The sequence below is a fragment of the Podarcis bocagei genome (assembly GCF_964188305.1).
Source record: "Podarcis bocagei genome assembly, chromosome: 6".
NCBI classification, from domain to species: domain Eukaryota; kingdom Metazoa; phylum Chordata; class Lepidosauria; order Squamata; family Lacertidae; genus Podarcis; species Podarcis bocagei.
Genome location: NC_138130.1, coordinates 93,570,592 through 93,582,793, shown reverse-complemented (window position 1 = coordinate 93,582,793; position 12,202 = coordinate 93,570,592). Strand labels below are relative to the sequence as shown.

The 12,202-nt window shown below is 42.9% G+C and overlaps 1 protein-coding gene across 3 annotated transcripts in view; it reads left to right on the top strand.

Moving 5' to 3' along the window:
- The window catches only part of LOC308588721 (glutamate carboxypeptidase 2-like), a 60,909-nt gene that overhangs the window by 35,786 nt on the left and 12,921 nt on the right, over positions 1-12,202 (top strand). For all 3 annotated transcript variants that reach the window (XM_081197344.1, XM_081197345.1, XM_081197346.1), the window contains exons 9-14: positions 703-788; positions 2,108-2,227; positions 5,931-6,013; positions 7,031-7,094; positions 9,201-9,268; positions 9,779-9,870. In XM_081197344.1, the coding sequence (XP_081053470.1) occupies positions 703-788; positions 2,108-2,227; positions 5,931-6,013; positions 7,031-7,094; positions 9,201-9,268; positions 9,779-9,870 (513 nt within the window). The remainder of the gene's footprint in view (positions 1-702; positions 789-2,107; positions 2,228-5,930; positions 6,014-7,030; positions 7,095-9,200; positions 9,269-9,778; positions 9,871-12,202) is intronic.

Here is a 12,202-nt window from a genome sequence, read left to right as displayed (position 1 = left end):
TCTACTTGCACTGGCGTGCTTTTGAACTGCTAGGTTGGCAGGAGCTGGGACAGAGCAACGGGAGCTTATTCCATTGCGGGGATTCGAACCACTGACCTTCTGATCGGCAAGCCCAAGAGGCTCAGTGGTTTAGACCACAGGGGCACCCTTTACCTTTTTGACCCATAGAAGATGCTAGAGTAGCAGATACATAAACAGGGTCTTCTCGGTTTTGGCCCCTCAACTTTGGAATTCCCTCACTAGGGAAATATATATGACCTCATTGCTGCTGGTTTTGCGTATGACCTCATCATTGCTGGGACTTCCGCTTTCTTTCTTCCCTCTGCAGCCCACAGCACCCCCTTCCCCTCAGATCTGCTTCAAATGGTCGCCTCAAACCCTTCAAAGCACTTTGGGTGGGGCGGGATGGGGGGACTGCAGAGGGAAGGGGAATCCATTCTGCCAACAATTTCTGTTTAGCTGATGGATGCTTACATGTTGGACTCCATCTAGAAAGATGAGCACACAGGTTCAAAAAAAAAAAGTGGCTCTCATCTGGTGTTAAAACTAAGTCCACCTTCTGAAAATGATATTTTGTAATTTATACAGGACTATAACTGTGCAGAATTTCAGCCTTAATCCGTTCTGACCTTAAAGTCTAAAACATGCATTTATTTCTTAACCTGACACTTGATTTTTTTATATATATTGCACTTGCATTAGCAAAGTCAAAATGCATGTCCACAGCATCAAAGAAGTAAGAAGAATTTACAACGTGATCGGTACGCTCCAAGGTGCAACAGAGCCAGGTAAAGCCATTCCCTTGCTCACGTTCTTTGTGGGATCAAGCCAGCGGCAGGGTTGTAGTTCAGAGGTAGAATGCATGGTTTGTATGATAAATGCCCCTAGCATTCCTGTGTAGAGATAAGAAAGGCTTTCACCTGAAATCCAGGAAGTCCTTCAAATTTAGCCAGCCCTCCAGACTAGATGGACCAATGATCCGACTCCTGTTTTAATAATAATGCTATTTTTTCCTAATATAGTTGTACCTTGGTTCTCAAACGGAATCTGTTCCGGAAGCCCATTAGACTTCCGAAAACATTCAGAAACCAAGGCACGGCTTCCAATTGGCTGCAGGAGCTTCCTGCACTCAATCGGAAGCCGTGTCAGCCGCTTGGCTTCTAAAAAAGATTTACGAACAGGAACACTCAAGCCGAAATGCTCAACCCACAAGGCATTCATGTAAAAAGCCTTAAAGTAACTTTAAGAGCATAGAGAAACTGGGGGGAAATAACAAATGCCATAGAGTAACCTATAAAATAAATCCAGCGAAACAACAGTAAAAACTTCAGTGGCAAAAAAGTACTATCATAGACACCATAATTGTCATAATCCATCAGATGCTGGCTAGAAGATGCTGAAGGAAATTAATGATGGTACCTCGTTGGTGCCTTTTTGGGGACAGCATTAGACATGCAGGGAGCCACAACTGAAAAGGCCCCTTCGCTTTAAACTTCCCTCAGAGGTGAAAGAGGGACCTCAGATTGAAGGGTCTGGGTAGGTATGTTCTGAAGATATGTTCTGAAAGATATCGAGGTCTTGAGCCATGCAAGGCTGTCTAGTCAAAACCACGTCTATTTATTTGTTTTTATCCTGCTATTCCTCCTTTCATCATGGAACCAAAGTCCAGCCATCCTTCAGAATTCACACATCTCCAAATTGAAGCACACTTCTCCAGCTACAGAAAAATGTGCTACAGCAAAAAGGCACATACTGGGGTGAAGTGTGCATTTAAATGCATTTATTACTGAACATAGCCTATAAAAATGCAATTTGTTAGGGGGAATGTCTCTGCAAATATGTATATCAGACAAAACGACATATAAAAATGTACATTAGGGGAAAGTGACGCTAAAATGCTGGTGAATTTTCATGAGGACTTTTTAAATAAAATTGCAGACTGATGTGGGAACGGAACGAAAGATTGGAAGGATGAGAAAGGGAGACCAAAATGGTCAGAACCCCTCATCTCTAGCTCCAGGTTATCTTCAGAGGGGCCCTTAAGTAGAACTCTCGCCATGATTTATTGCGCCCATTAAAAAATTAATCCTCAATTCCATTGATCCAGACAGGTATGTTATCCTAGGTGGCCACCGAGACTCTTGGGTTTTTGGTGGGATTGACCCACAGAGCGGAGCAGCTGTCGTTCACGAGATTGTCCGAAGCTTTGGAAAGCTGAAGCAGCAAGGTGAGACAAGAAGAATGCAGAACCTAAAAATCTGTTGGTTCAAGGATCCATCCATCCACCCAACATCTCGTCTTCCTGTGAGCTGTTCTGTGGGTTCTTCCACCCCCTATCCTGAGGCATTTTTGAGGGGTGCATAGGGAGGAGGAGATGGAGAGGAAAGCCTAGGCTTCTGCTAGCAGAACTTGCTACTTGAGTCCAGCCCAGCCATAGGTGCCAACTCCCTGGGGCCCTGGATGCCCAAGCACCCACAAAATTCCCCAAGAAGGGGCTGAGTTGTTGTGCATGAAGGGGGAGCAGGAAAAAACTTAAACATGTAGCAGAGTTTCCAAAAAAATAGACCAGAGGCAATTGTACTTCATCCAGCAGAGCTTTACTTGCTACTGAAGGTGAGTAGCTGTGCCGAAATGCCGGAGGAGCCTGGGCCCATAACCTGTCGTCTATGAAGGAGAAACAGAAAAAAAACTTAAACACATAGCATTTTCCGTACGTCCCCTGTACAGACGACACTGTGACACACATCCAGTGGAGTTGTGTGCACGCTTTAGCAGAGTTCTGCAAGTAGCCAGACGGTGAAGGAATGTGTCATCACGATTTTATTCTTTATAGCAAATTAAAACAACAAAACATGGCTGGTGTGAACAGCATCTCTCACACACGTCTTCTCTGTTGGAGAGCAGAGAACAAAAAGGACAAAGAACAGAAGTTCTCTAGTCTGAGTTCCATTCCCACACTTGCAGCAGTATGGAATGTAAACATGGAATCATGTGACCCAGCAATGGAAGAACGAATTACTGACATTCATGGGCACCCATGGTTGTGGGACCTCCTGGATCCAGGTGCAAAATACTGGTATGGGTGGGATGCAAGACATTCAGCCATGCAGCCAATCACCTTTTGGACCCTATAATCTGTACACTGGGATGTTTTGCATATATGATTCTTCATTTGGGATAGTAAAGATTGGGCATCTAATGTAAGGTTGGGGGAAGGGTTCCTCATTTTATCCTTGTATGATCTACATCTTCCCTGCAACCCCCTGGTGTAAACACTGTTACAAAATAGTTTTTTCTGTTTATTAGTTTGTCACTTTGTAAAATGAGTTCTGTAGGACAGCAGTTCAAATTCTGCGCTCAGGGAGGGGGACGACCTGAATTCTGCAACCTGAATAACTGATAACAATAGAACGCATTAGGGCGATTTCCCCTATTTAGACATAATTTATTCTGGTTTGGGCTATCTTGGGGATGTGATTTTGGGTACAGATTTTTTATTTATTTTTTATTACTATATTGTGTGTGTCTTTTGATCTATCTAATATGCAATGTTATGTAGCAACATGCAGAACCTTTGCAAGGAAAGGCCACTGCTCAGCAGCAGAGCAGAAGGTCCTGGGTTCAAATCCCAGCATCTCTAGGTAGGGCTGGGAGATACTCCTGCCTAAAATCCCGCAGAGCTGCTGCCAGTCAGTGCAGACAATGCTGGGGTAGATGGAACAATGGTCTGCTTTGGTATAAGGAAGCTTCCTAAAATCCAAAACGAAACAAAAATTGAAGCAAAAATCCTTGCAATTTAGAGGGTTTCAGTCTGTTTTCATTATTTCCTGTAACAGCGGCAATCCTGCATGCACTGAGATTGCTCAGATCTGATTGAAATCAATGGGATTTAAGCAACCACAAGGACTGACAAGCAGAAAAGAACAGGGCATGCAAATGTCTTGCCTTTGAATTGTTTTATTGATGATGGAGAGGCTTTAAGGAACAATGGCTTGTTGTTGTTGTTAAACGACCAAGTCAGAACTGCAAAGGACTTGCTCGATTTGGTGTGAATAACATTTTGCAGAAGAATACGGCATCTTAATGAGTAAAGAAGCATGATACAAATCACTCCAGTTGATAGCAAGCTCAGGTTGTGAGTGCTGATAGGAATGTAGCCAAAATGGGACACTGACAACATGGCCTTTTTATAATGGTTTGGGGGGAGGTTATTGGGTTGTTGTTGTTGTTATTTTGATTATGTATTTTGTGGTTTTATATTCTGATTTTATCCTGTGAACTGCCCTGAAACCTGCGGTTATATGACAGTATAATAATAATAATAATAATAATAATAATAATAATAATAATAATAACAACAACAACAACAACAACAACAACAACAACAATAATAATAATAGGAGGAGGAATCAACATGCCTGAGGGACCCTGAGATTGGCAGTAGTAGAAAAAATCTGCAAAAGGCACTTCAGAAGGGCAAAACTTCCCCTCCCCCCCAAAAAAATGCCTTAGCCCGCTGAAACTGAGCCCGTTCAGTAGCCACAGAACGCTGACTGTCAGTTAGAGAGGAAAACAAGCAAACCCAAAACGGGATGTGATGGTGGAAAGCTCTGCTTGAAGTCCTTGCAGCTTGTAGTATCCTGGATGAAGGCACGGTTGGTAGACACGCAACCCTGAATGGGATTCCCTCTTACAACAAATCAAGGAGCATACATTGAAACATACCCTTGCAGGTCCCTCTTGTTAAATTCTGGTCCTGATCCCACTCAGAAAAAGGCCTACCTCAAGGTTATTTTCACCACTAGCTTCATCCTCTGATGAGCTGTGTGTGTGTGTGTGTGTGTGTGTGTGTGAGAGAGAGAGAGAGAGAGAGAGAGAGAGAGAGAGAGAGAGAGAGAGAAGAGAGAGCGCTGGCGCAGAATGCAGTGGCCAGACTGTTGTCTAAAACACCTAGACCATGGGTAGGCAAACTAAGGCCTGGGGGCCGGATCTGGCCCAATCGCCTTCTAAATCCGGCCCGTGGATGGCCCGGGAATCAGCGTGTTTTTACACGAGTAGAATGTGCCCTTTTATTTAAAATGTGTCTCTGGGTTATTTGTGGGGCATAGGGATTCAGTCATCCTCCCCCCAAACATATATATATATAGTCCAGCCCCCCACAAGGTCAGAGGGACAGTGAACCAGCCCCCTGCTGAAAAAGTTTGCTGACCCCTGACGTAGACACACACATATTGCACCTGTGCCAAGTTTTTCCTGGTTTTTGATCAGCTGCCAAGGTCTTCTAGTTAACATATAATTTTCTTAAGAACTCAGAACTAGGTGACTTGAAAGACCACTTGCCCCTGTATAGACCTGACATCGCTGTCAACCTTTTCCTTTTTTTAAGGGAAATTCCCTTATTTCGAATAGGATTCCTCGCAAGAAAAGGGAAAAGTTGACAGCTATGGTGTGAGATCATTTCCGGGGAAATTATATTCATGGCATTGCACCCTACAGAATCTCACACTGCAGTGAACCCCAAGAATGGCCTTTTTTTTTTTTTTTTTTTTTTTTTGCTGCTGCCCCTATACTGTGGAATGCCCTTTCAGAATGTCTTCCTTCTGCCGTACACGACACAGCAACCGTTCATTGCTTCAAACGTCTTGTAAAGCCTTCTCCTTTTGCCTAGGCCACCCCTGACCCACAAGACAGGACCCTGTGTTTCATGTATGAATCCCCTGAATTTCTGTTTTAGGTGCTTTTATTTTAGTTTTATTTGCCTTTGTTTTATGGTTTCCATTTGTATTTTTGTTTTAAATCAATAGTGGTTTTTATATCTCGCGTGTCATGCGCTGCTGAGGAGGTTTTTGAAATGCTAAGTGGTTTAGAAATGGTTTTTAATAAACAAATATATTGTGTTCATAATGATGCTCTCAATATCTCAACTGCAGGATGGAGGCCTAGGAGAACGGTGATATTTGCCAGCTGGGATGCTGAGGAGTTTGGCTTGATAGGATCTACAGAGTGGGCTGAGGTAAATCAATAGGAACGACACTTCCAGGTGGTTGCTGTCTCTGAGTAGGATCCAGTCACATACAGTGGTACCTTGCTTCTCAAATGCCTTGGTACTCAAACAACTTGGAACCCAAAATAAAAAAATTCCTTCCAGTAGCACCTTAAAGACCAACTAAGTTAGTTCTTGGTATGAGCTTTCGTGTGCATGCACACTTCTTCAGATACACAGCTTCTTAGAGAAAGTGTTGCATAGTTTTCTTGCATATTCAGTGGGATACGTGGATTGTAGAGGGTTCTTAATTCTAAGACCCTTGGGTATAATGTCCAGGTTCTTGCATTTAGTAAGAAAGAAGATATCAGTCTGTACCTGTGCAAGTTTCTTGGTGAGGTTGATGGACTTCCATTTCATGCGGCTCAATGTGGTGCCTTCCATGGTTCCAGTTACAGATAGGTAGCCGTGTTGGTCTGCCATAGTCAAAATAAAAAAATTCCTTCCAGTAGCACCTTAAAGACCAACTAAGTTAGTTAGTTGGTTTTGGAACAGACTTCTGGAATGGATTAGGTTTGAGAAGCAAGGTACCACTGTATTGCCCAGTTCAGACTGCATAGTTACAGCCGATTTGGAACTCTTGTACAATAAACGCACGTCCTAAAAAGATCAGATTTTTTTGTGATAAGGAAAATGCTGAGGAAATTGGGCTAATACTATTCTTGCTGCAGTTGTCACATATATAAACAATTTTTAATCATGCTTGTGAATCTCTGTACCTACTATACCTAGTAAAAGAGCTTCTTGTTTTTTTACAAATATATATTTCAACATTTTAAAAATCTCATTATAAATCATTTCCCAGAAGTCTTTTACTTTCTTACATTCCCACCACATATGGTAAAAAGTACCTCCTTTTCCCTTACATTTCCAGCATTTATTATTTGTTTTGTACATTTTAGCTAATTTCATCTGTCCATCATTTTCACCATGGAGAAATATTTTAGGCATGAACACGAACAAACATTTTCTTCATTTCCATTGTAGGAAAATGTCAAAATACTGCAGGAGCGTGGCGTGGCCTATATCAATGCTGATTCCTCCATAGAAGGTAAAATATATGCAAGTTTTAATAGAGAATGAGAAGGCTGTGGTCACTGAGTTGTCTTTTGGGGTTAAACTTCATAAACATGTAATCCTTGGGTTGGGGAACTGTGGATTTTTAAAAAAATCAATATACCACCACGTCATGCTAAATTTCATTCGCACCAGTGGGTGTAATGTGATGCAACAGCGACCTCATTTGCACTTCTGTTCCTCCACTAAAATGAATATTTGGTCCATTAAGTTCATTGGGGGTGGATCTAGACACAGGGGGGAAACCGCGGTAAATAAGTCAAAGATTAGATTGTTATGACAAAAGGAAGAAATCTCTATGGAAAGTCGCGTTTTAAAATTTCCTGCTCTCTGGCGCCATCAGGTGTTACATGTTTATAGTGCATTCAAATCACTGTATCTTTGCTAATGTAGCTGAGTCCTGGGTTTGATCTGAATAAAACTTAGTTGAATACCACCCAATAAAGCATTCAGGCCAGCATGCATCAGAAAATACAACATCATGCACTGAAACTCAAAAGAGAAGAAGATAGTGAATTGAAGGAGTTAATTTTATTAGAAATATGATCTTGGAGAACTGTTACAATGTGATACAATGAAATTCAGTTAGGGAGGATTTGAGGAAGTCAGTAAACAATGAAAGTTAAATTAGGTCTTTGAAGTAATAAGTGTTTTTCTTGTTTTTCTTTAGTATTGTAATGTGTTTCTCTTTTTTATGTGTTTTGTATATACGGTAATTTCTGTTATAAATGTGGAAAATTAATTTTAAAAAATTGAAGAAGAAAAAAGAAACTCAAACTAGAAATTTAAAAAGATGGGTTGTATCCTCTGCTCTTTGGAGGCTAGTGGAGGCTTCTGGGACTGGGGAAAAAAAGGTCTTAAATTTCTGTTGCCTCCCACAGTTCCGAATGGCCCCCATTCCCTGGGGGTGCAGGGATTGCAGATACATAGCTGTCAACGTTTTCTTTTTTTAAAGGGAAATTCCCTTATTCCGAATATAATTCCTCGCAAGAAAAGGGAAAAGTTGACAGCTACAATCCCCTCCTTTCCCTTCTGTTTATGGAAGCTGTCCCTTGGATTAAAGAGCCTTCCATTAGTGGAATTTGGTGCATGCTCTGCCACTGGTTGCACAAATGCGCATGTTGTTGTTTAGTCGTTTAGTCGTGTCCAACTCTTTGTGACCCCATGGACCAGAGCACGCCAGGCACTCCTGTCTTCCACTGCCTCCCACAGTTTGGGCAAACTCATGCTGGTAGCTTCGAGACCACTGTCCAACCATCTCGTCTTCTGCCGTCCCCTTCTCCTTGTGCCCTCCATCTTTCCCAACATCAGGGTCTTTTCCAGGGAGTCTTCTCTTCTCATGAGGTGGCCAAGGTACTGGAGCCTCAGCTTCAGGATCTGTCCTTCCAGTGAGCACTCAGGGCTGATTTCCTTCAGAATGGATCGGTTTGATCTTCTTTCAGTCCATGGGACTTTCAAGTGTCTCCTCCAGCACCATAATTCAAAAGCATCAATTCTTCGGCGATCAGCCTTCTTTATGGTCCAGCTCTCACTTCCATACATCACTACGGGACAAATGTGCATATGAATTTTCCACCTCTATGATTCTATTCCATGACTATTAAATGGGGCCTGAACATGAAAATCATGAAGTTGTTTTAAAGGTCTATATACAAATGCGCATATAGACCTTTAAAACAACTTCATGATTTTCATATTCAGGCCCCATTTAATAGTCATGGAATAGAATCATAGAGGTGGAAGATTCTTCCAGTCTAACCTTCTGCAATGAAGGACCCCCTTGCCCAACGTGGGGCTCAAACCCACATCCCTAAGAACCAGAGTCTCGTGCTCTACCAACTGAGCTATCTAAAAGACAGTAGAGTAGCAACTACCTGTGTGGCATAGTGGTTAGGGTGACGGGCTATGATGCAGGAGACCAGGGTTCTAATCCCCACCCAGCTGTGAAGATTGAGTCACCACCTCTCCGCCCAACCTACCTCACAGGGTTGTTGTGAGGATAAAATGGGGAGGAGAGCTTGACCTCCCCGGAGGAAAGGCATGATACAACTGCAATTAATTGATGTTACTTCTCTTTCAGGCAACTACACCCTTCGAGTTGACTGCACCCCACTGATGTATAGCCTGGTATATAATCTGACTAAAGAGGTAAAATAAAAGAAGAGGAAGGGGGGAAATGAACTCTAAGAAGAAACATAATAGATTTATAATATTAATAATAATTTATTATTTAGTACCACTGTACTTACAATCAAGCGGTGTACAAATTTTAGGACATGAATGAATGGAACTCCCAGCTGGGCAAAAAAACCCACCTGCCTCTAACAGTGCAATCTGAAAACTTTTTATTTGCTTTGAGATACAGCCATTGTTGTCTCCAACTTTGTTGCTGTTCTGTCTTTGATTGGCAGGTGCTAATGTGGTGGTTGTTTTTCAAATTACTGTTTTGTGATTGCATTCCTGTTCTTTTATATCACTACCTGCTCTGTGGTGCTTTGGGAATGGGGTGGGGGAAGGCAAGCAATAAAACTGATGGGGGGTGGGAGGAAGTTCTTTCTGCTTCCTGTCTCTTGTTTCCCATGGAATAGGAAGAGGGCAGCTTGTTTGTTGCCCATCGATTTCGTTTTCACGTTTGCAAAACTTACTATGTTTTAATAGATACCAAGCCCCGATGAAGGCTTTGAAGGCAGATCTCTTTATGAAAGCTGGCATGAGAAAAACCCCTCAACGGAGCAGGAAGGTGTTCCCAGGTAAATTCCAGGGGGGTTGGGATGGAGAGGGGATGGCGGAGGAAACAACTGTGGTTCCTCCCAGAAGTGGGGTCCCACCCAGGAACTTAAACAGGAGTGCGCCATGATAGAACAGTTGAGAGAAGAGGATGTTGCTGAATCTTGGGAGCCAGAAAGGGAGGAACATTTGGCCCTGCAGGAAAATGAGCCTTTGGATTTGACAAATGAACTTGGGAAAAAACAGATTTGGAAAGATAAAGTTTGGATTGAATTGGAAATGGGGGGTTGGACTGACCCCCCTATGCAAAGACGTTTGGACTTTCCGAGTCTGGCAATGGGCCGTCAGATGTTTGGAGCTGTGGGGGCTCCCAATTTTGGAGGGAATTGGAAACTTGTCTTAAAATACCACATGGAGTCTAGTCTGGATTATGGGAAAGGGGCTGATTTGTTGAAAAGGGTCAAAAACACTACCAAGCTGGAGTTCCCACGAGTGAAAGGAAAATATGAAGAAGAGCTGTGGAAGGGACATGGAAGAGACTTGAAGGCCTCGGATATAAGATCACCAGGTTAATATGCCAGACTAATGGGATAAAAAGGACTGACAGACCCGGGACCAGGAGGAAGGGACGCTGGAAGAAGATTGGATTGTTCTTACTTTTTTTTCCTATCATTAGGAATGTTTTATAAAATTGATGAATGTTAGAAAAATGTTGAAATGAAATTACTTGGCTCTTGTAAAAATGTTTAAAGAATTAGGTAAAAAGGTAATGGTCATGAGAAGTTGGGAAAAAATAAGATTTAAGTTTTAAGCTTTAAGGTTTTTTATAAGATAAGATGAAATTAGAGAAAGGTAATGTAATGACAGAATACTATGAATTATGGAAAGGATTTGCTGTGACAACTATTAATCAAGATACAAGAAAAGGGAGGAGGAGGAGGTCATAGAAAGAAGGTAATGAAAGTGGAGAATTTGAAAATGATGGTTTTATTTTTTCTTTTTCTTTTTCTGTTTTGTCTTTTTTCTTTGTAATTTTAAAAAAATTCTTTTTTCAATAAATATCATTAAAAAAAACAAAAACAGAAGTGGGGTTTCTTCATTTACCGTATTTTTCACCCTATAGGACGCACTTTTTCCCCTCCAAAAATGAAGGGGAAATCTGGGTGCGTCCTATGGGGCGAATGCAGGCTTTTGCTGAAGCTTGGAGAGCGAGAGGGGTCAGTGCGCACCGACCCCTCTCACTCTCCAGGCTTCAGGAAGACATCCGCAGCCTAGGCAGCCCTGCGGGAGGCCCCACAGGGCTCCCCACGCTGCGGATAGCAGCCTGCCGCCCAGCGCGAGGGGCGCCTTGAAGCAGAGCGCCCCTGGCGCCGGGCAGACATCAGCCAGCCCCACAACCTCGGGGGACAGCAGGGAGGCGCAGCGCCACCATCCCGCTGTTCCTCGACCTGGTTCGGTTTCCCCGATCTGCTTTTGGGGGGGGGGGAAATAAAGGGAAAAAAATTTCCTTTATTTCCCCCCCCCAAAAAAAAACTAGGTGCGTCCTATGGGACGGAAAATACAGTACCTGTTGTGTCACAAGGACCGAAGTGCAAAACAAGCAGGGCAGAAGTGGGACAGCTGTGCCCCGTTGGCCTTCACTGGATCTCCCTAGAGAGACAGTGTGGTGTAGTGGTTAGAGTATAGGACTAGGAGCTGGGACACTAGGGTTCAAATCCCTGCCTGGCCATGTAACCTCACTAGTGTTGTTGGACCAGTCAGCCTACCTCACTGGGTTGTTATGAGGATGAAATGAGAACGAACAGAGAGAGCCAAGTACACCACTGTGAGCTGTTTGGAGGAAAGAAGGGTTATGCATTTGTTACTATGCTTTCAATTTATTAGTCACTTAAACCACAGAGCCTAGGACTTTCCGATCAGAAGGTCGGCGGTTCGAATCCCCACGACGGGGTGAGCTCCCATTGCTCGGTCCCTGCTCCTGCCAACTTAGCAGTTCAAAAGCACGTCAAAATTGCAAGTAGATAAATAGGTACCACTCTGGCAGGAAGGTGAACAGCGTTTCTGTGCAGTGCTGTGGTTCTCTGGTTCGGCCAATTAAAGCGAGATGAGCGCCGCAACCCCAGAGTCGGCCACAACCGGACCTAATGGTCAGGGGTCCCTTTACCTTTACCTTTATGTAAAACAAAATAAAAAAATTCCTTCCAATAGCACTTTCGAGGCCAACTAAGTTAGTTATTGGTGTGAGCTTTTGTGTGCATGCACACTTCTTCAGATACTTTTAACTCTTTACTATGTAAAGAGTCTCTAAGTGGCAACCCAGCCAGATGGACGGAGTATTATTATTATTATTATTAT